Here is a 25267-nt window from a genome sequence, read left to right as displayed (position 1 = left end):
GAGCCTAAGAGAACTTTGGGACAACACAAAACAAAACAACATCTGCATAATAGGGCTTCCAGAAAAAGAGGAAACTGAGCAAGGAATATAAAACCTGTTTGAAGAAATAATGACAGAAAACTTCCCTGATGAAGAGAAGAAAGAACTCACACAAATTCAGGAAGCTCACAGACTCCCAAGATTAACCCCAAAAGACCAATACCAAGGCAGGCACATTGTAATTAAACTAGAGGCCCGGTGTATGAAATTCGTGCATTGGGGGGTGTCCCTCAGCCCAGCCTGCACCCTCTCCAATCTGGGACCCCTTGAGGATGTCCAACTGCTAGTTTAGGTCCAATCCCAGTAGGATTGGGCCTAAATGGGCAGTCAGACATCCCTCTCACAATCTAGTACTGATGGCTGCCAACTGCTTGCCTGCCTGTCATCCTGATTGCCCCTAACTGCTTCTGCCTGCCAGTCTAATAACCCGCTAACCACTCCCATGCCAGCCTGATTGATGTCTAACTGCTCTCCTGCCAGCCTCTTTGCCCCTAACTGTCCTCCCGTGCAGGTCTGGTCACCCCTAACTGCCCTCCCCAGCATGTCTGATCCCCCAACTGAAAAACATGGTTGTAAAACCCACTTCTTCAAAATATTTTAACCTCCAGTCTGCTTCAGTATCTATTTCTTTAATTAAAAGTTAGGGATTAATTATTTGAGTTAAGGTTTATTCTTAAAGCCTAAAATTTAGATATCTCTAGGGAAATTAAATTAAGCTAACATGAATCATTAGTACCTTAGTGTGAATAAATTGATCAGCTTACTGATTTTAATAACAAAGGAATGAGACAGAAGACAAAACATATTGATAGAGAGGAGGGGTAGGTGAAGAAAATCACAGTATTGAATAAAAACTTAGATGGATAGGCCCGGGAAGTAGGGGCAGTCCTAGTTAAGCAACATAAGAATATGAGGATTTTTGCTAGCTTTGAATGATAAAAATGATCTGTCAAGGCTTCTTGGCTGCCTAATAAGTGGACTCTAGCTGGAACCATTTCTCTAAAAAGTTTAGTAATCTTCTGAAAATATTCTCTCTTCCGTTTAGAAAATATATGTTCTAAAAAATGGTGGCAGAGTAAGTGGGTTCTGCACATTCATGATCCCAGGGACAAACTGGAATCACAACTAAAATACAAAAAAAAAAAACACAAAAAAAGCCTGAATAATCAAAGGAAAACTCACAGGAGAGTACCTGATTCTTGAGGACTGATGTGGAGACCACACAAATACTGGTAGGAGGGGCAGAAGCATACAGGGCTGGCTGGGTGCCCACAGACAGCAACTGAAGTTCCAGTGAGTTATCTTAGCTGTGGGTGATTGCCACTGAGAACTCTGGGATATAATCACCAAGCTGGACCCTGCAGCAGAGAACACCCAAACTTAGAAGGGTACCTACATAATATATGGCTGTGAAAAGCAACAGGGGTTGCTGTCTGCCAGGGAGTGACAACTGAAAATTCAGGCACCCTCTTAAAGGGCCAAGGCACAAAATTCTGTGTAGAACCACCCACTTTGTGCTTTAGCAGGGGGAGGGCAGAGTGGACTGGAGCTGTGTGAGCAGAAGCCAGAATTGGGGACTCAGGAATTAGAACATGAAAGGCAGACACCCCCAGTTTCCTGTGCTGAGTCATTCCCTCATGCAGTGGAGAATATCTCTCTCACACAGATGTTTGGTATACCAGTGACCTTTCCTGGAAGGAGGAAGACAGTTTGCCCACCCTATCAGAAAACACCTTGCCCTGAAGCCACTTAAGATAATAATAATCACAATTAGCCTCTTGGCAGAACAATTGCCCCACTGTTAAAAAAAAAAAAAAAAAACACAAACACAACGCTCCACATACCTCAGGACTATTGTCTGGAGCCATTAAAATTGAAATCCTATCAGTTTGTAGTCAGAGGCAGCAACCCCCAAATGAAAGAACTAGAGAATTCCCAGAAGAAGATATAAATGAAGCATAGATAAGAAATTTATTTGAAAAAGAGTTCAGAGTAATGATGGTAAAGTTGCTCAACAGCATGAAAATAGATATAGTAACTATAAGAAAAGTACAGTCAAAAATAAAGGATGACATAACAAATAAAGAACACACTGGAAGGAACAGACAAAAGATAAGTGCTGAAGAGCCTGTGCAGAAAAGAGAACCTTAGTACACTGCTGGTGTGAATTCAGACTGGTATTAATACTTCTATTATGAAAAACAGTATGGAGTTTCCTCAAAAAATTAAATATGGAATTGCCATTTGATAGTGATCCCACTTCTAGGAATATGTCCTAAGAAACCCAAAGCACCAATCAGAAAGAATGTATTCATCCCTATGTTCATAGCAGCATAATTTACAATAGCTAAGATCTGGAAACAGCTCAAGTGCCCATCAGTAGACGAGTGGATAAAAAGCTGTGGTACATTTATACCAGGAATACTATGGAGCAGTACAAAAGAAGAATCTTTTACCCTTTGAAACAGCATGGTTGGACCTGGAGGGTATCATGCTAAGTGAAATAAGTTAGTCAGATAAAGACAAGTATCATATGATTGCACTCATATGTGGAATCTAAGTAACAAAATAAATTAATGAATGGAGTGTATCCAGAGACATGGAGACATGGAACAGAGTGTGGAATCTCAGAGGGAAGTTGGGGGGGTGGGGAGATAATCAACCAAATACTTTGTATGCATATATGCATAACCCCTGGACACAGACAACAGGGTGTTGAAGGCTGGAGCAGGAGGGCAGGCAGGGGGAAAACTGGAGGGATCAATGGAGGAAAAAGGACATATGTAATATTTTCAATGATAAATAATTATTTAAAATTTTTTTTAGAAGGCTATGTGAAAACAATTTTTGAAGTCCATATAGAAAACAATTTAGGCTTTTTGTTTTGCTCTTGATCAATTATAAAATCTCCAGATTGACGCACACAGTTTGAGGTTCAGCTACCTAAGAGTAATCATGGGCATCTCTTGGTGAGCACTTTGTTCCCTTAAAAAAAGAGAAATGTTCAAAGTGAGATTCATATGTTAATAAAATTAGATCAGTTGTCTCACCAAATAACAATAAGAAGTATAATCCATGCTTATGTAGAAAATAAACACATTTTGTATAGAAAACATTCTTCCTTTATAAGTACCCACAAATTCTTACTTGTAATCCCATTACAACACTGAATTATATACAAAAATGAATGACTGTAAGGTAGACAAACCAGACGTAGTTATAGTTACCCTTTTTAAAAAGACAATTTAACACTTATTTAACACATAAAAATATACAATACAATTAATAATTAGGAGAAAAATAAATATACCACAGCTAGCAGCACAAAGTCAGTCTTCTAATAGGGTATTATTTTAATAACAAAGTTCAAACAAAATTAACACTTGTCCAGAGAAAACATTAGATAATTTCTATTCATCTCAGATATTAGAATCAATTTTGATTCCACCAGTTCCCCAGCCAAACATACTAGTATCATAATACATATTTTGATTTAAACATTTTTCAGTTAGAAATCTTTGCAAGTATTGTAATATTTAGACCTCATGTTTAATTACTATTCATATCCTGCATTTATTTCCTGAATACTGTACCAAACAAGTAGCAGGCAAGGCATTGTAATGGGTGTCCAATAGTGCTAAAATCAATCTTATGCACTTTTTTTAAAAGGTGAAAGAGTTGACTTCTCCAGCAGAAAGGGAGATAACCTGAATAGACCTCAGAATGGTATGTATGAGGCAAAGCTGGATCATAAAAATTACTGAAGACTAGAATCCACATGCCTGGGTGATTCCAAACCTTACTCTGGCATGTGAATGTGGCTTAACAGTTGCCAACTAAATTAATGTAAGAAATACAATGTGGTGAAGTGTTAAGAGGTGTGCCCAAATCAACTTCATCTTCTTGCTCTGGCCTAATCTTAGTGATTACCTAGTGCACTACTTCTTTCATAGGCTCAGAAAATATAGTACTCTATTAGAGTTAACTCAAATCACTCTGGAAGCATGGTGGAAACTCTCTTACTAGGCAGGGTTTTTTTAATCTCTAGAGGTTCTTTGTAAATAGTTATAAAAGTATCTGTAATTGCCATCTATCTGCTGTCTCCTGGACATATAGAGGCAACTTGAGTCACACTATATGGACTTTTGCAAGCTATCTTCCCTGAGTATATTCAATATGGCAGCTTATACAGTAATAGAAAGTTATTTTATTTTAATATTTCTTGTCCTTACTTTTAACATACCAAAGACACAAGTTCAGATTTTCATTCTATGAACAGGTGTGACAGATGATGTTTCATATTGACACCAAAATGAAGGAAATAGCTATTTGAGTCTTCAAATGCTAGAGTGTAACCATACACAGGAGATAGAAATGGTCCCATGCTTATAGCACTTTATTTTCACAGAATAATATATGGTCCATCCCACTTAATACATAACCAAAATACAATATTGGAATATAAACTGAAATTACCAGTATAAATATAGGATGTCCCATAAATGTATATATACACTGTGAATAATTATAAAGGCAGTGTTTGTTAAAATGCATTTCATTTTAAAGATGGAGCTATCAGCTGTTAAAGTATATATACATTTTTGGGACACCCTGTAGATAACTACACTGACTATAAGTACTCAGTGTCCATTATAACAAAACTAAGTGCTTTTGATGACACCAAGGTAATCACTGCTTTGTGTTTGAGGTTCACAGATAAACTGCTGACTCTAGTTGATAGCATATGTGTATAGGTTTTCACTGAAATTTTATAGTTCAAGTCAAAGATTTGGTGACAAATTACTACATGGACATGTCAACATTAATGATGGTAGAGTATAATGCTCTAAATAGGCTCTGTTATAAAGATGTAAATTTCTCATATAGGTAAGACAGAGTATAACTAAAAAGTTCTTAGTGCCTCCTGTAATTACTTCCCAGGAGTATTAACAATGTGATCATATATATATATATATATATATATATATATATATATATATATATATATATATGTATTTCATTTCAGGCCACATTCAGTTAGCATAATTCAGTTGTCATAGTAGAAGTAGTATGTTTGCTCACAGAGGATTTCACATGAAGTTGGATGCTATCTTGCAAATCTTGTCTTGAAAGCCGTCTTCTGAACTCATTAGTGGTGAAGAAATATATGACTGGGTCAAGGCAAGAATTTAGACTAGCAAGACACAGGGCAACAGAATGAAATATCAGAATCACTCTTCTGGCTAAGCAGCTTTCAATTTCGTTGGACTTGACCAAGAAATCTAAAGGAAAACTGAAGTGATAAGGTGCAAAGCAAATTAAAAACACTGCTGCGCAGGTTAGAATCATCTTCAAGGCTTTCTTTTTTTCTCCAAGGTCTTGAGCCACAGGATATTTATCTTGCAATGATAAAACAGCCTTCCAGGTACAATAAAGGACAATCAGAAGAGGAGTGACAAACCCAATCAACTCGCCAATGGTCATCATGGCAATAGACTGGGCCAGACTGATGTTCCTGATAGGAAGATCTACAAAGCATTTGGTTCTGTTGCCTGGGGTGTCATCATTGATTCTCAGGAGAGGAAAGAGCAGACAGGCAAGGCAGATGGTCAGCCATCCAGCAATGCTTATATATAGGTCATATTTCTGTTTGGAGTTATGGAAGCGAAAAGGGTACATGAGAAACCAAAATCGTCGCACACTGATGCAGACCAAAAAATAGATGCTTGCATACATGTTGACATACTTCAGGTAGAAACAGAACATGCAGAGACCAGGCCCAAATGGCCAGTCATGATTCAAGTAATAAAAGATTCTCAGTGGCAGGGAGAGAACTTGTAGTAAGTCAGCAATGGCCAAGTTTATCATGAATATCACTGCTCGTTTGGTTTCTTTCATATAGCCATAAAATATCCACAAGGCTAATATGTTTCCTATGAGACCTGGCACAAGAATGACAGTGTATGTCACTGCATAGATAAAGTATCGAAAATCTCTATTGTCTCCTTCTGGCCCATCACATATGTTATTAGCAGGCATTTTTCTTCTCAGAGAAAATGTCTTTGCCAAATGATAGTTCAAAACCTAAATTTACAATCAACCACTGCTCTTAAAGATTAATCATCAATGGGTTAAAGAGACTGACAATAAAATAACCTCCTTCTTATTGTAAAGGTCTGAGCCTCTACACATGATTTTCAAAGAACTATCTGCATATTTCCTTTGGATTTGTCTATAGTAACTACATGGAAGTCTAGTGTGCAAGTATAGACAACAAGCTGTTATAATTTTCCCCTTTTGTTTACTCCATATAAGGCCTTCTGGGACATTACAACAGTTGATTATCTCCCATTTCAATCATTAATATTCCATGTAGCAGTTTTTCTAATTCCCATATGATGATAGCCGTCACTTTACAGGTGTTTGGAAGGTTTTCTTTTTATGGCTCCCATAGGAGAAAGGTTTGCTTTAGTACTCAGTGGGTCTGCAACTCTTCAGAGATGATCAATGTGGATAAGGCAGAACTGCAAGAGAAGAGAAAAATATTATTGTCTTGTACTTTTTGCAGAAAGAAGGAAGGAAGGAAGGAAGGAAGGAAGGAAGGAAGGAAGGAAGGAAGGAAGGAAGGAAGGAAGGAAGGAAGGAAGGGAGAGAGAGAGAGAGAGAGAGAGAGAGAGAGAGAGAGAGAGAGAGAGAGAGAGAGAGAAAGAAAGAAAGAGAGAGAGAGAGAGAAAGAAAGAAAGAGAGAGAGAGAGAGAGAGAAAAGGAGAAAGAAAGAAAAGGAGAAAGAAAGAGGGGGAAAAGCCCATGTATAGAAAAATCTATCCGTTTGAATAGGAAGTTCTGATGTGAGCAAGGGTGATATGCCACTGCTTCAATAAGCACATCAAAGCATAACTAGAAGGATTCTGAGAGATAATCTAGCCCTTTGCTATTCAAAATGTGATCTTGAACCAGCATTTCTTGAGAGCTTGTTAGAAACATAAAAGAATATCCTGCCCATACCCCCATGCCTGTTGACTCATGATCTACAGTTTAACAATAACTACAGGTTATTCTTTAAAGCATTTGAGAGGCTTTAATTTAGACTTTTGCTTCACAAACCTCACCAATCATCAGACTCTATTTCCAATTATATATAAGACCTCTTCTCTTGGATATGTCATCATCATCTCAAATTTACTATAACTATTAAAGTGAAGTTACCTTTTACATTCATTTAAAATGCCATCTCTTGTCAAACTATGTTAACTTTTTAATTAAAATCTCCTAATGACTTTTTAGCACACCAAGAAGACATATTAAAGTCCTTACAATGGCCTACATTGCCCTACATAATCTAGCCCCTGTTACTCCTCCAACCTCACCTCTGAAGATTCTCCCCCTTTTACTCTGTTCCAGTCATTCTTGTACTTTGTTATTCTTGCTGTTAGGTGAATGGACCAGGCACACTCTTGCATCAAAGCCTTTGAATTGCCTTACCAGTGTGGTTACATGATTGAGCAACTTATGAACAAGGAGGTCACAGTTTGATTCCTGGCCAGGAGGGCATGCAAGAGGCAGCCAATCAATGATTCTCTCTCATCATTGATGTCCCTATCTCTTTCCTCCTCTCCCTTCCTATCTGAAATTAGGCAGTCCAGAGATGGAAGACACTGATGATGCCTTGCCATGCTAGCAGTCAGCAGCTGTGTATCACTGCAAGTTGCCCAGGACCAAACCAGAGAGGGTCGTACCTGCATTACCAATATTTGTCCACCATCCAGAATTGAAATATCATTGCTGACATATACACATAAGGAACTGTTTGACATTGAAATTAGGTCTCAAAAGAACTGTTGGCCCAGAAAGAAACTCACTACAGACTGATTCATATGCCTTTCAGCATAACAATTATTGCTTGTCTCATTTTTTATTCTTATAAGTATATTTCCAGTGGGGCATGATCTCATTCACCATAGGGGAAATGGTGAACAACATAGACTGATGAACAAGAACAGGCCCAGAGATAAGGAGCCATGGGTCAGACTGTTGGACCTCAAAGGGAGGGTGGGGATAAAAGGGAGAGATCAACCAAAGGACTTGTGTGCACAAATATGAGCCTAACCAGTGGTCAAGGACAACAGGGGGCGTGGGGCCATGAGAGGGGAGAGGTGGGGGACTGGAATGGGTGGTTGAGGACAAATATGTGATACCTTAATCAATAAAGAAATAAAAAACCCACAAAAACTAATATATATATATATATTTAAAAAGAACATTTTGCATTGGCAGTTCTCAGTGCCTAAAATACTTTAGCCAAATTATTTTCGTTTTACTCCCTCACTTCCTTTAGATCTTTACCCAAATTATGCCTTTCATTGAGGTTTTCCTTGATCTTCCTACTTAAAAAACTGTAGCTCTCTTCCAGCATTCTTCATAACCTTTTAGTAGTATTTAGTATTAGGTCTAGTAATAATTAATGTCCTTTTCTAATACTTTTTTTAAATCGAATTTATTTAAACAATACAACAAAATTTAATCAACAATATAGTTGCCGTTGTTTTCTACTACTTGTGCCCAATGCTCAGGAAGCATTTTAATCCCTCTGTTGTAAAATTCTTGTGATTTTGATGCAAAAAATTCAGTCAATGCATTTTTGAGGCATTCTTCATTATTAAATTTTTTTCCAAGAAGAAAGTTTTGCAAAGAACGAAACAAATGGTAATCGGAAGGGGCAATATCAGGAGAATATGCAGGTTGAGGGAGAACTTCCCATTCCAACTGGCGCAGTTTTTCAGCAGTGATTCTTGCAGTATGCGGTCGTGCGTTATCGCGGTGAAGAATTACGCCCTTCCGATTAATCAGCGCGGGTTCTTTTTCTCTTAAAGCTTGGGCTAACCTTTCCAATTGGGCACTATACACTGCACTTGTAATGGTTTGGTTAGATGGTAAAAGTTCATAATGAAGAATTCCTTTAAAATTCCACCAAACACACAACATCACTCTTTTCGCATGCAAGTCAGGTTTTGGCGTGGGCTGCGGAGCCTCATTTTTGTCCAACCATTGAGGCCGCCTTTTCAAATTAACATACAGCACCCATTCTTCATCTCCGGTAACAATTTGCTCTAAAAACGGCAAATGGTTTTGACGAGAGAGGAGCGAACTGCAAATTGTGACTCTTTGATTACGGTTGTTGTCGGTCAACTCATGAGGAACCCATTTTCCAAACTTTTGGACTTTGCCAAGTGCACGCAATTGATTGGAAATTGTTTTTTGTGAACAATTTAAAGTTGTCGCAAGCTCTTGTTGGGTAATTTGAGGATTTTGCACCAAAAGAGCTTGAAGAGCTTCTTGATCAAAATTGGACATACGGCCTCGACCACTCTTGTCATCTAACGAAAAATTTCCCTCGCGAAATTTCTCAAACCAACGCTGGCATTTTCTGGCGCTAACTGCATCTTGACCAAGAGCACTACAGATGTTTTTTGCAGCCTCACTTGCTTTTCTTCCTAATTGGAACTTGTAAAGCATGCAGTGCCGAATATGCTCTTCATCCGCCATCTTCTTAGCCCTAGTTTTGCAACAAAAACCAAACCAAACACAAACTTTTTCAAGCAAAACTTGTTAATTGCACTTCACACGTTCTGTAGATACCACGTGTTTGAAGGTTATGTCAATACAAGTCAACACCAAGCAAGATTTTAAACGAATGTTAAAAAACGACATTAATCATTACTAGACCCGATAGTATTTAGTATTAGAATGGCGGATCTCTCAGCTCCTCCCCCCCCCCCCCCCCCCCCCCGGCCAGCAGGCTCCCATCACCTGATGGTGAATGGGGAACCGGGGTGGGTGGCAGGGGATGCAGGTGGCAACAGGCCAAGGATCCTGCCCTGCCAGTTATCCCACACACAGAGGATGACCTGCGGTGGGGGCTTGGGCAGGGCCACAAGTGGGTGGGACTGGCCAACTTCTCAGTCCCTCCCCATCGGCCTGCAGGATCCCATTGCCCAGTGGCAAACTGGGAACTCAGGTGGGTGGCAGTGATGGGCAGGACAGCTACCAGCAGCTGGGGAAGATTGCCCTGATCACAGGCTAGGCTTAGGGACTGAACCCGCATAGGATTTTGTGCCCCGGGCTTCTAGTATACATATATGTGGGGAAGCACAGGACCTGGTTGAAATGTCTGTAAGGAGGATTCTCCAAAAGGTCAGGGGCCCTTAGTGGGACCTTGTCAAAGGCAGCAGCCTTTACCTTGACTTTTCCAAACAAGTCTGATTCCCCAGGTGTTTTGCTAGAAATTCTGTTTGGTCTTTTATTTATTTAGTTTTAAAATACATTTTATTGATTTTTTTTTTTATAGAGAGAAAGGGAGATGGATAGAGAGTTAGAAACATTGATGAGAGAGAAACATCAATCAGCTGCCTCCTGCACACCTCCCTACTGGGAATGTGCCCACAACCAAGGTACATGCCCTTGACCGGAATTGAACCTGGAACACTTCAGTCCGCAGGTCGATGTTCTATCCACTGAGTCAAACCGGTTAGGGCAATGTTTGGTCCTTTAGACCCGACCTTATAGAAGCATATGCTTTCTCAATTATACTTACCCTGCTGATTGTATTTAGAGGTTAATTTTAGTTCAAACTGTTGTGAGAATAAAAGCCTAAGAAGGCAGGCAAACAGGGTTTTTTGCTCCTAAAGCAAAACAGCCTCTTAGCCCTCCCTTTCACAGAAACACGTATCAGAGTAATCAATTTATCTGTTGCTCAGGATCTGCTGGTGAGTCCTGATAGCTGGTGTCCTGTGTGAGAAAGCCAGGAATGCAATGAAATGTGTTGGAACTCTCAAAAATGAAGAGGAAGAAAACGGATCAGGAAATATTTATGAAAGTAACTGCATAGTAAATCATTGGAGCCTGCTTGGAATTCCCAAGTTCGAGGGAGTTCTTTCTCAGTTAAGGTTTCATAATGGGACAACAGTTGTCCACGGAACAGCAGCAATATATCACAGTGTTGAAACAGTTATTAAAAGCAGGTGGTGCCTCTGTTATAGAAGAACTAAAAAGCTTATTAAAATTGTTATAATTTATAATCTTTGGTTCCCTGATGCTGGAATGTTAGACCTTAATCTCTGGGAACAAGTGGGCAGGAATTTAAAGAGAAATCAGGCCCAGGGAAAATGAGTGCCCTAATCATCATTAAGTATGTAGGCTCTTGTTTGAGCTGCACTATGCCCACTTCATATTGAAGATCAAAAGCCTTCAGAGCAACTGGAGGATTTACTACCACCCCCTCCTCCTGAAGCAGAGTCTGTAGAGCCTGTAACACCCAAAGCCCTGCCACTGGAGGAAATATTTCCTGATCTTCTGCCTCTAGTGTGGCAAGGCTCATCAACTACATCCTCAGTTATGGGGTCCTGTGTCAGGCAAACCATGTTAGAAGCAGAGCTTTTAGCTTGCCCGTTATGCAAGATCAACAAGGTAATAGAGTTTATGAACCACTCTTCTTTAATACCTTTATAGAAATAAGGAAAAGTGTTAAAAAAAAAATAGAGCTAACAGTCAATTTACAAAAGGACTCCTTAATGCCTTGTCTGAAAATTATCACATGACTCCTTGGGACTGGCAGATTTTGGCCAAAACAACTCTGGATTCCAGTCAATATCTATTATGAAGAGCAGAATATGATAAAATCTGTGAACAATAGGCTGTAAATGGGTGTTCACTGGACACCACACCCAGGAGCCCTCTGGGCCACATTCTAGCTTTAAGTCCTGGGCACTATAATACATCTTCTGAAAGATCTATAGAAAGGACTCTGATTTATTAAATCTTGTCTGTAGATTGTGAACACCTATAAATACTGTATGTAGAGTGTCTCTGTTAATTGTGGGCTTTTTTTGTGTGTGTGTGTGTGTCTTTGTTGTTTGATTTAATTTGTTAAAAAAATAGGGCATATTTCACTTTATTAGAGACCCCAGCTACTTGTAACAGGCTGGACACATAGCAAGGATTACAGGAACTTCCCAGGAGCTGCCAAGAACTCTTAATCTTGGGGTCCTTCCTGCTCTCCCTCTCAAGACATCAGCCCCTAGAAACTCTTAGCTAGTAGAAGTTCTTATCTGTATGTAAGGTAATTAGGTTACTGATTAATATCATTTACTTGTTCTCTTATTTTTAGGGGACTCAGTTTGCACTTCACAGTTTTATAAATATAGGGATTCCTCTGTCTCTACTATTTAGACTTTATGCCACTCAGAACCCATTTACTGTACTGGGTTAGTGTGAAATAAGATCTAAGGCTAATGTTGCAGTCCATTGTTTTGTAAGTACTCATTTATTTACTGTGGTTTTTTCTTCTTCTATTTTTAAGATCTCTTCTTACATACAAGATTTCATATCATTAGTCTTCTCAAAAAGAGAAAATATGGGAAACAATTATTTAAACCCCCCAAGTATTTATCCTATAGGGCTGGACATACAGAAGTGCCCTGGAATAGTCTGCATAAGCAGCAGCAGTGTGTTGCGGGGGAGGAGCACTCTTTTTATAAAGAAAAAAAAAATTAGTACTTTTACACTAAAGCCATTAGAGGCCTGAGAGTTGCTGCAGTCCTGGGAACAAACCCCAGGACCTGATATCTCCCCACATACACACCCACCCTTTCTCCAGCCTCCTAAGAGTTTTCAAGGTCATGTTATCTCTGTTATACTTCTTAAGAATGTAAGAATAATTACCATTAGAAAAATAAGCTTATTTCTAAAAGTAAAGGGGAACAAAGTTTTTCCTGTATTTGCCTAAGAAGCAAAGATTCCATACATACATATATATGTATTAAAATAATTATGTTATATTAATCAGAAACTTAATTTAAATAAATAAATTACTTAATACTGTTTAGTACTACTAATCTATAATAATATACACTAATAAAATATAAATATGCAAATTGACTGTTACTTCACAACACACACAAGCCAATCAGGAGAGAGTATGCAAATTGACCTGGCAAAGATGAAGGTGGCCCCATGCTCAAGCTGCTCTGGGTCTCTGGGCTGCAAGCATGTAGGCATGGAGTGGCCAGGTGGGGCAGGACACCTGCTATGAGGTGGTGGGCAGGGGGGCTGAGGGAGCTAACGGGAGCAGCACTCCCAATGGAGCAAAGATTGAAGGCTCTGGCTGGAGCGAAGGCCTGGGTTCCAGGTGCCATAGGAGAACAGGTTCTGGCAGCCAGGGGAAGAAAGGCCTATTGCAGGAATCTTCATGATGGGCCTCTAGTATAATATATTTGACTACCTTCCCAGGGTTTAAATGTTAAAATTTGCTTTCACTCCTTATGAAGGAAATTTTATACTTAAGGTATATGGGAAGCTCTGTCAAATAAGAAAATGATAATTATATTATATATATACACATATTAAATAGATTCTGATATGTTTTCATTTATAACTAATTATTATAAGTTATAATATTATGGAATATTGTGTTTTACAAAAAGGACAAGATTCCATATCATTTGCATTACTCTATAAAGTATCTGAGTTTATAGAAATACCAGCAGGAAAAATCAAAAGAAATAATTTCATTATAGAACTAAATGAATAATTATATAATTTTTGCAAATTTTATTAAAAGTATTACTAATTCTTAAACTTTTAGTTTTTCAGATACAAGGAAGCATTTTAAAAGCAATTTTATAAATTATATATTTATCTCCCTATCTGTTTTTCCAAAATTTAGCCATTATTAATAAGTAACAATATGCTTCTTTACATAAATTCAATAAATCATATTTCCAATTGTAGCTATATTAACCAAACTAAAAGCTGGCAATAGGCCTGCTTATAGTAGATATGCCTTTACCACCTTTTTGAGGACTTGGTCCATCCAGCATTCAATGGGAATCCACTGCACACAGCTTGAGAGAAGTTATAAATTTGATGATGTGGGGTCTTAGGGAATCACCAGGGTGGAGCAAACAGAAAGGCCTACCAGTCATCCCTGAGGGTGGAGCAAACAGAAAGGCCTACCAGTCATCCCTGAGGTCCCAGCATAGGGCATTTTAATTATGATGTGTCTTGGCATTTTAATTATGGTGTGTCTTGCTGTGGTCCTTTTTGGATTTCTCTTGTTTGGAGCTCTCATGCATCCTGGACTTGTAAATCTATTTCTTTCACCAGGAACAATGATCCCTGTGAGCATCTCTGCCTGGGAGAAAGCTGCCCCTGAGTTCCTGCCCCATGCCAGACAATTCAGTTCCTCTTAGTATGTGTCTGTGTTCTCCAGAGCCTTGCCCTCGTGCTGGAGCTCAAAAGAAATGGGACCTTATAAGTTCAGGTCATGGTGCCGGCCTTTTAAGAGGACCAGCTGGGTCTCTAGCAGCCTTGGTGGTTTGCAGGCTGGACACACCCCCATGGAGTGTTGCCTGGCCAGCCTGGGTGAGGGGCTGAGGACTGTTTTCAGGCTGGCCAAGCCTCCCAGTGGGGACCCTCACACTATGAGAGTGTGGCCAGCCTGGGTGATGAGCTGAGGGCTGTTTTCAGGCTGGCCACACCCCTCGATTATCCAGGCTCCCAGCACTTCCTTTTTTTTCTTTCCTTTTTTTTTTTTTTTTTTTTTTTTTTTTTTCAGTGCCTCCTTGAGCAGAGGCCAGGGCGGCCAGAAGCAGGTATCTGGGATTTATTTATCTTCTGTAATTGAAACTTTGTAGCCTGTAGTGGAGGCCAGGGCTGGCCAGGTCATGCAGGAAGCTTGGTTTCCTCCATTGCTGGGGGCAACCCAAGCCTCTTGCTCCTTCAGCTCTGTGGCCACTGCCATCTTTGTTGGGTTAATTTGCATAATCACTCCTGATTAGCTGGTGGGTGTAGCAGAGTGATGGTCAATTTGCATGTTTCCTTTTTATTAGTGTAGATAGTTAAAATGTTAGAGAAAGTAGCAGATCACTTTTGATAGCACACAATTTAAAATTATATGTAGCCAAATATTTGGCTGTCAGTGACTCCATTGTTTATCACTCTGGGTATGTGTATCTGAACTTTTCATCTAAAACACAAGTCACCTTATTAGAAAGATCCATTTTATACATTAAATTTTAAGTACTTTCACTTTGTAGATGTGATGAGAATACCATAAATTATGTCACAATAAAAAAAAAAAACTGCACATAATATTTCCTGTTCTCAGTGATGACATAGCTGTGAGAATTTTCCTCAATTCTTCTGAATGTTCACCTTGTGTCTTATAACAGACAAGAGCATTTGGAAAATAAAAAAGGTTTTTAGGGATGTTATAAACTTCTAAGGTTACATAAAATAAACTAAGCCTAAGATAAGCGGATCATAATGGCCCTTTTCACAGTTTTCAAGTCCTTGCATTCATTTTTCTTTGAGAGTATGTCTTATCTACTGTTTCATAAGATTAATAAGCTGAAAAAGTGGAAATCTAAACCAACCTTATAGACTCTTATAAAAACAGCAAGAGTGGATTGGAAAATTAAACCAACCTCTGGGGTCTCACCTCAGTGTTCTTGATTTTTGGTGTAGGTAGCTACTTAATGTGGTATATATTTCAAAGGTTGTCAAAAAGCTCTCCTTTAAGAGAAAGAAATATTCTACCTGCTCTAGTTACTTGTGTTTTACTTATATTTTAGGGCAATTTTCTCCACACTATATTACCCAAAATCTATAGCATTTTGTTTTAAAGAACAAAAAGGTAATGCAGATACCTCTCAGTAGAATCAAAAATGATTGAAAATTTAAGATTTTAAACATTAAAATGCAAGTTGTAAAAAGGAATTGTTTAGCACCTAATGATTACCATAAAACTACTCATGGAACCTTCAATAATTACTCCAAAAATGCCCATAGAATATTTTATATTCTAAGAGCAAAGCAATTAGTCTAATATTGGGGATATCATTCTTAGATTTTAATTAACACATAACAGATTCTGTCTTTAGATCAGGATTTGATATAGGCATGGGAGTGGGGTATTAGACACTGAACACTGCTATGCCAGGTGATTGAATAGAATCACCCTTAATCACAGTTTTGTTTTTACTGTACCTGTCTTGTTTTCTGGTTCTTTGCTGCATGGCTTATCTGTTACTCCAACCAAACAGGATTCTGGTTGGTTACTTCTCAATCTTCTACCATTTTTTCTGTGCTTGGGAAGGTGATCTGATAAATTAGCCAGAGTTTACTTTGTCTCTCACTTAAAAATATAAGCCTCCCAAGTCCTTGAGTCACTGTTCAAGGAGTGACCACATATCAGGAACCATTACTGTGGTCCTATACTTCTAATTCCAGCATTTCAACCCTCCTGACTAGTAGAAGCAAATTGAGTCTTCTGAAAACTCTTGACTATGAGGGGTATCTTTCTGGTTATTGACACTGAAGTCTCATCCAAAAATAAACATGACTGCCCTGGATGTGTGGCTCAATTGGTTGGAGCATTGTTCCATGCACAAAATATTGTTTATTTGATTTCCAGTTAGGGCACATCCCTAGGTTGTAGGTTCTATGCATGGTTGGGGCATGTATGAGAAGCTACTGATCAATGTTTCTCACATCAGTGTTTCTCGGTCTAAAAAAAAAATGAAGTTGACTGACAGATTTATTGACTAATATTCCACTACTGATGGAAACTCTATGACAGGTACATCCTCCTGGCTTAGATGGAAGCAGATAATGTGGCACATAATTTTAAATACACTCCCCTTCTTTTGTAAGCCACCATATTTTAGAAAATAATTATAATTGTAAAGTGTTAGAGGGATAGGTATTTTTTTCTTTGCGTCTGTCTCCAAAAGGAGGATTACAGGGATGAAACACGGGGAGAGTCCTAGACTACCCTCAAAGACTCTAGTGCCAAATCTACTGTACTCATGCCAGAACGCAGGCCAAAATCTGGAATAAAGATGCCCTAGATATGAAACATCAAATTATATTGTAGGTTTTCATCAGAACTGTGGTCACATTTCTATAAGATGACATCAAATATACTGATTGAAAAAGGTGGTGAAAATTGAGTCTGATGAAACTCTTTCATAAGAAATTCTTTCTTCTTCCCACCCCAATATTTTAGGTACTAGATTCTCAAATACCTGGAAAGTTTACTCTCCTTTAACAGAGTTGAAATACACTGAAGGAACATAGACATAATCTCAAGTCAAACCTGATATCATGTAAGTCTCTAGAACTTGATGCAAACCTGGCATCATGTCTTTGGAGTTTGATGCAATATTTGACTGGAATTTTGCATACTTGTGTTCACTGAATAGGGTTCTGTTACTAAATAAAGTAATTTTTTAGTGAGTGACATTTGCAATATTTAGTTCATTTTTGATGACTTTATTTCACTAAAGTGAATAGTAATACAATTCTATATTAGGATATAAAAAAGGAGGACTGGACACACCAATCTTGTGTGAACTTGTTCTTTGGGTTTGAGAATAATATATATAGAGAGAAAAAATGGTGACTGAATAGGCAGACATATCTTTCACCTTGTCCATACCAGGGATAGACTAGAATTATTATACAACTAAATCGGAGAACATCCAACTGGAATTAACAAATTAAGAACATCTGAGGAGACAATCTATAAAAAGGTAGGGTAGAAAACAACTGGAGACTGGTAGGAACAATGGGGATATGGGTTTGAGAGAGTCCACAGACCAGAGGTAGAGGAGGAAGCTGCGTTATAGTAGTGCCAGCTCCCTCAAAAAAATAGAAGCCCAACTTTATATTTTATAGGCATATATATATATATATATATATATATATATATATATATATATATCTTACCAAGGAGGTCAAAGAAGAAATAAAAAGCAGTCTGGAAAAAAATTAAAATTAACACACAACAAACAAAACCTTTGAGACATAGTGAAAACAATCCTGAGAAGCAAGTTCATAGCACTACCGCCCTACCTCAAAAAAAACATGAAAAACTGGCAATAACTATCCAATACTACAACTTAAAGAATTAGAAAGGCCCAGAACAAGTAGAAGATATAAAATAATAAAAATCTGAGTGGAAATATTATAAGTTACATAGAGATTAAAAAAATACAAAAGATCAACAAAACCAAGATCTGATTCTTTGAAAGGATAAACAAGATTGATGGTCCTCTAGCCAGGCTCATGGGGAAAAAAATAAACAAAATCAGAATAAAAAAAAGGTGAAGTTACAACTGACCCCACAGAATTACAAAGGATTGTAATAAAATATTATGAATGACTCTATTCCAACAAACTTGCCAACCTAGTCAAAATGGGCATATTCCCACAAAAATACAACTTTCCAAAACTCAATCAGGAAGAATCAGAAAAAACAAAACAAAACTGATTAGGCTGACAACTGCAGATGAAATTGAAGCACTAATAATATTAATAATAATAATAATAATAATAATAATAATAAAACTCCCAGAAAACAAAAGCCCCAGTCTAGACAAATTCACAGGGCAGTTTTATCAAATATTCAAAGAAGAACTACCTCTACTTCTCAAACTATCCCCAAAAATTCAAGAGAAAAGAACACTTTCAAACTCTATGAGACCAGCATCATTCTAATTATAAAACCAGATAAGGACATGACAAGGAAAGAGAACTACACACCAATATCCATGGTAAACATAGACGCTATAATCTCAACAAAATTTTAGCTAACAGGATCCAGCCATACATTAAAAAGATCATGCATCAGGACAAAGTAGAATTTATTCTTAGATGAAGGCTGGTATAATATTTATAAATCAATAAATGTGATACAGCACATAAACATTATGCAAGACAAAAAAATCACATGATCATATCAACCAATGCAGAGAAAGCATTGTACAAAATCCAACATACCTTTTTGATAAACTCTCAGCAAAGTGGGAAGAGCGGGAACAGACTTCAATATACTAAAACCCATATATGACAAACCTATGGACAACATCATACTCAATGGGCAAAAACTAAAAGCATTTACCCTAAGAACAGGAACAAGACAGGGATGCCCTCTTTCACCACTACTAGTATTGTCAACATGGTTCTGGAAGTCCTGGTCACAGTGAACAGATAAAAAAGAAATAAAAGGCATCCAATTTGGAAAGGAAAAGTAAAACTCTCATTGTTGGCAGATTACATGATACAGTACATAGAAAACCCTAAAGACTCTACCAAAAAAAAAATACTACTAGATTTAATAAATGAATGCAGAAACATAGTAGGATACAAAATTAACACCTAGAAATCCATAGCATTTTTATACACTGTGCCACGCCAGCACAGCCAAGGGTGAAACCAAGTGGGGGTGATGAAAGGATTGGAAAAGACAGACAAGAGAAGGGAAGCTGGGACTCGGTGGAACACTGCTTCCTTGATGGGGACCCAGCAGCACTAATGGACTACTCTTTATTTTATAGCTAGATTCCACGAGGCAAAGTAAGGATATGGTCAAGATGTTTACAATATTCTCCTGAGTTTCTATCCTACTCAATTACATGCACCTGACCTACCTTTGTTTACTTGCAGCCTATATCACTTAGGCACATAGGGCCATGTGTTTGGACCATAGATTCAAGCTTACAACTATAGCTGTTGGCTATAATTGTGCTGGGAGGGCTCTGCCCTCCAAGCTGGGACTTGCACATGGCCGCAGAGGGTTGTGCCCTCTCATCAGTCCAAGGCTTGAACCTGTCCAAAACACTGTAGCCATGCCCCACAATACACCAATAGTGAGCTCTCAGAAAGAGAAACTAAAAAAAAAAATCCCATTCACCTTTGCAACAACAAAAAACTATGATACTTAGGAATAAACTTGACCAAGGAGGTAAAAAGACCTGTACTCAGAAAACAACAGGACATTGTAAAAAAGAGATAGAGGAAGGTATTAAAAGGTGGAAGAATATACCATGTTCACATATTGGTAAAATCATTAATATGTCCATGCTACCCAACACAACCTATAGATTCAATACACTCCCCATTAAAATACCAGTGGCATATTTCACAGACCTAGAATAAACACTCCAAAAATTTATACGGGACTAAAAAAAGAACCCAAATAGTTGCAGTAATCTTGAAAAGGAAGAACAAAGTTGGATAAATCACAATACCAGATATCAAGTTATATTACAAAGCCACTGTACTCAAAACAACCTGGTAATGGCACATGAACATGCATATAGAGCAATGAAACAGAATAGAGAACCCAGAAATTGACCCAAGCCACTACACTCAATAAATATTTGACAAAGGAGGCAGAGTTATATATTGTGGTAAAGTCAGTCTCTTCAATAAGTGGTGTTCTGAAAATTAGACATGCAAAATAATGAAAATTACCACAAATTTACAGCACACACAAGAATAAACTCAGAATGGATAAAAGATTTAAATGTAAGAAGTGAAATCATAGAAGTACTAGAGGAAACCATAAGTACCAAAATCTCAAATATATTGGCAATATGTTTACCAATACATCTCCTAGGACAATGGAAACTAAGGAGAAAATAAACAAGTAGAACTACATCAAAATAAAAAGCTTCTGCACTGAAAAATAAACCATCATCAAAATAACAAGAGAGCTCACCACATGGTATAACATATTTGCCAATGATACATCTGATAAGGGGATAATCTCAAAAATATATAAGGAGATTATACAACTTAACATAAGACAAACAATCCAATTTAAAAATGGGCAAAGGACATAAATACACACTTTTCCAAAGTGAATATATAGAAAGCCAAGAGGCATATAAAAAAAAATGCTCAAAGTCACTTCACTAATCATCTAAGAGATGCAAATCAAAGCTACAATGAGATATCACCTCACACCTATCAGAATGGCTATCAACAACAAATCAACCAATGACAAGTGTGGGCCAGGTTGTAGAGAAAAGGAAATACAGTTCACTGCTGATGGGAATTAAGAGTGGTACAGCCACTGTGGAAAACAGTATGAAGTTTTCTCAAAAAATTAATAATGGAACTTCCATTTGACTCTGTGATCCCACTTCTAGGAATAGATCCCAAGAAATCAGAAACACCAATCAGAAATAATGTATGTACCCCTATGTTCATAGCCACACAATTTATAATAGCTAAGATTTGGAAACAGCCTAAGTGCCCATCAGCAGATGAATAGATAAAAAGTCAAAAACAAAAACAAACTATGGTATATTTACATAATGGAATAGTATGTGGCAATAAAAAAGAAAGAGCTCTTATAATTTGCAACAGCATGAATAGACCTGGAGAGTAGTATGCTGAGCAAAATAAGCCAATCAGAGAAAGATAAATATCACATGATCTCACTCATATCCTGAATCTAATGAACCAAATAAACTGATGATCAAAATAGATCCAGAGATATAGAAGCATTGAACAGACTGTTAAACCTCAGAGGGAAGGCAAGGGAGGTTTGGTGGGGTAGGTGGGCAGGTAGGTGAGTAGAGATCAACCAAAGAACATTTGCATACATATAAGCATAACCAATGGACACGGAAAATAGAAGGGTGAAGACCTGGGCTGTGGGCCAGGGGCAAGCTGGTAGAGGTCATTGGGGGCATATGTAATACTTTCAATAATATTATAAAATAAAATAAAAAGCAGAAAAAATATATATGGTTTTTTTTTCTTTCCTTTTTTGCAATGTATAGTGTGAGTTGAAAAGTATGTATAAGGGTCAAAACATCCGTTTTTGCCCAAAATCTTTTGCAAATTATTTTAGAGAAATACTAAGAGCTTCTACTTTGGGTTGACTCAAAGGATAGAGTGGCAACTTATAGTTAAAATAAATAGAGAAGCAAACAAAAAATCTCATCTGGCAAATGCAAATTTTTCATGCCTTTCTAGCACAGTTTCAGTAATACCCAGTAATATTTCCGGAGGAACAAAATTCATATTTATCTCTATTTGCAACATTTTGACATGAGTAATAGCCCTACTTCCTTTTTTGTGTTAAATAGCATAACTTTTTTTTTTATTTTACACTACCATATTTCTGCAGATATCTTTATCAGATATAGTTTAAAACATATCAGGCACTTGTGAAAAATCCTCCAAGTGTCCACATTATGATGACCTGAAAACTAACATTCAAATCTCCATTTTTTCTTTCTAGCCAGATCTCAAATTATACTTTTCAAAATGCTCTAGGCTTCCACACTGCCAGGCTATCCTTGAATATATCATTTACCTTGATGTCTCTGAGTGTTTTTTTTTAATATATTTTTATTGATTTCAGAGAGGAAAGGAGAGGGAGAGGGAGAGAAACCAATAATAAGAGAGAATCTTTGATCAGCTGTCTCATACATACCTCACATTGGGGATAGAGCCTGAAACCACCAGAGTATGTGCCTTGTATATGGGAATTGAATCTTGACCTCCTGGTTCATTGGTTGACTCTCAATCACTGAGTCATGCTGACTGGGCAATCTCTCTTTGTTGTTGTTGTTGTTTGTTTGTTTGTTTGTTTGTTTGTTTGTTTTAACCTGCATGTTTTTGTGTCCTGGTCCCTCATTCCTACCTTGCCACTTTGATAGGAAAATTCTTGAAAAAATAGATTTTTAAGGATCTCATACCTTCCTCCAAGTCTTCCTTGAGTCACTCAATTTGAAATTACCTCTCTTTCATTAGACTTCCCACAGCATATTGCTTATATCTCTCCTGTAGCCTAATGTGTTTCATCCTGTCTGATGGCATAGTTAGTCATCTATATATCCATTAGATTACTAGTATAAGCTCCTTGAGAGTAGGGACTTTGTCTTAATCATCTATAATATGTATCTCTCACAAAACTTAGAACAGACCTATATTAAATAGCTATCTATTAGCAGACATTTAGGAAATATCTGTTAAATAGTTAGTACAAATCTCCCAGCATGTCTTCAGAACCATTCTTAAAATTTTCCAGTTCTGTGTAATTTTTGCAGTTTGTCATTTAAATACTCCTTAAGTTATAAATCTAAACACATATTTAGTAATTTCTACTATTGTTTTAATTATTTATATTGGTCACTGAAAAGCATTTGGAGATTGCAGAGGCTACTTTTTAAATAACTTCCCATTTTTATATACTGAGAATTGTAACTATTTTTCTTTATAAAATTATCTATTTTCTCAATAGGAAAATTTGCTCTTCCTTATTGATAACCTGCCAATGAATAAAATAAGTGCTCTGAATGCCATTCATTGAACTAATTAGAATTTCCTCAACGGTTACCCCCAAATAATCACCATATATCAACTTAAGTGTTTGGGAATAAAATTGAAGAAACAAAGAGAAAACACATCTTCACTGCAACAGTGGGTTCCCACATGCGTAATGTCCATTTGACATTTTAAAAATTGCCCAACTATAAATTAACCATATTTATCTGCAATCTATGATCTCTAAGGCATAGAGCAAGACTCAAAACACACTTGTTGCCTTTTAAAAAAACTGAACTCTTGAGAATATACATTTAAGAACCCACATGGTATGATAAAAAGAAGTATAAATAAAAATCAGTTTTAAAAAGGTTTCAACTCCCCACCACACACACACACACACACACACACACACACACACACACACAAATGGAACACAACACACTTCTTTGTGGCAATGTGGTGCTATTTTTACTTTCTCTACCACAGCCTGCTGCCTTTTATGGCAGGAAATGACAAGTCCTTCCCCTACATAACCAGAGAACACAGCAAGTACCTGAAAGTATATTGAACAGGCACTGGTCTCCCAAATGTGCAGTTGTAAAAATATATATATTTTTTTATTAAATTTACCTGCTTTGCTCACTTTTATTTCTGACATAAGCCAAGAGCTTACCTCACTATGTCATTATCTACTCAGAGAGCAGAGCTGGACTTTTGGACGTCTTTAAGCCTTGGAAATTAATTTGGCTCAGGGTGAGCTTAGACATAATTTAAGCATAAGTTTGTTATTTATTTCTTTACTAGAGGCCTGGTGCATTAAATTCATGCATGGGGGCGGGGGAGTCCCTTAGCCTGGCCTGTACCCTCTCCAATCTCAGACCCTTAGGGGGATGTTCAACTGCCTGTTTAGGCCTGATCCTGCATGGGGCCTAAACGGACAATTGGACACCCCTCTCACAATCCAGGACTGCTGGCTCCTAACTGCTCGCCTGCCTGCCTTCTTGATTGCCCCTAACCCCGTCTGCCTACCAGCCTGAATACCCCCTAACTGCTCCCCTGCTGGCCTGATTGCCCCCAACTGTTCTCCCCTGCTGGCTATCTTTTGGCAGCCTTCTTGTGATGACCATCTTATGGTGGCCATCTTGTGGCGACCATCTGTGACAACATGAGGGTGGCCATCTTGTGGCAGCTATCTTGTGATAATGTGAAGGTGTCGCACAAGGGCATGAAGACTACCTAAGCTTTTATTATTATAGATAATTACTTTCCCTTAAATGCATTGTTTTAAAGGCTAAAGAAAATGGTGTTTCTAAATATATATATAGCATTACATCTTTATAGTAGAAAAGTTTAAAACCAAATATCTACACCCCCACTTCAAAATATGAGAAGAAGAGTGAATTAAACTTAAGCAAATGGAAAGTAGTAAATAATATAGATAAAAACAAAATAAATTGAAAAGAGAAAAACAATTGAGCAAATCAATAAAGCAAAATTTGGTTTGTTGTTCTTTTTCAAAGTTTAATACAATTGGCAAATCTCAAGCATGGCAGACAAAGAAAGAAAAAAGAAATAAAAATCAGCAATGTCTGAAATGAAACAAAGTATATCACAAAAAAGATTATAACTATAAAGAATAATAAGAAAACATTAGAAATATCACTATACATAAATTTAATATCTTAGAAGAAGTGGACCCATATCATTAAAAGCATAAACTACCACCACTAACCCAATATAAGATAAATCATTTTAAGAACCATATTACTAATAAAATATTTTATCAAACTTTTAAAGAATTAATATCAATTCCTTACAACCTGTCAGAAAATAGATGAGAGAACACTGCTCAACTCATATTAGCAAGCCAGTGTTATTCTGATATCCATGCCAGACAAAGACTGAACACAAATAAATAAATAAATAAATAATCCAAGCTAGTGTGGCTCGGTGTTTGAGCATCAACCTAGGAATGAGGAGGTAATGGTTTGATTCCCAGGTTGAGGGCTCAGTCCCCAGTGGGAGATGTGCATGAGCCAGCCCATCGATGATTCTCTCTCATCATTGATCTTTCTATTTCTCACTCTCTTTTTTCTCT

At 37.5% G+C, this 25267-nt stretch overlaps 1 protein-coding gene across 5 annotated transcripts in view; it reads right to left on the bottom strand.

Moving 5' to 3' along the window:
* Positions 1–3179: 3179 nt before the first annotated feature.
* Positions 3180–25267, bottom strand: part of GPR174 (G protein-coupled receptor 174) — a 38696-nt gene continuing 16608 nt past the window's right edge. For 4 of the 5 annotated variants that reach the window (XM_084869726.1, XM_084869727.1, XM_084869725.1 and 1 more), the window contains one exon: positions 3180–6563. In XM_084869726.1, the coding sequence (XP_084725852.1) occupies positions 5077–6078 (1002 nt within the window). In that variant the 5' untranslated portion in view covers positions 6079–6563 and the 3' untranslated portion in view covers positions 3180–5076. Of the gene's footprint in view, positions 6564–16083; positions 16198–25267 lie in introns of those variants that run through there. The other variant, XM_084869729.1, reaches the window with a different exon arrangement.

The sequence above is a fragment of the Pipistrellus hanaki genome (genome assembly GCF_964339955.1).
Source record: "Pipistrellus hanaki genome assembly, chromosome: X".
Lineage (NCBI taxonomy): Eukaryota > Metazoa > Chordata > Mammalia > Chiroptera > Vespertilionidae > Pipistrellus > Pipistrellus hanaki.
This window is presented reverse-complemented; position numbering and strand designations above follow the sequence as displayed.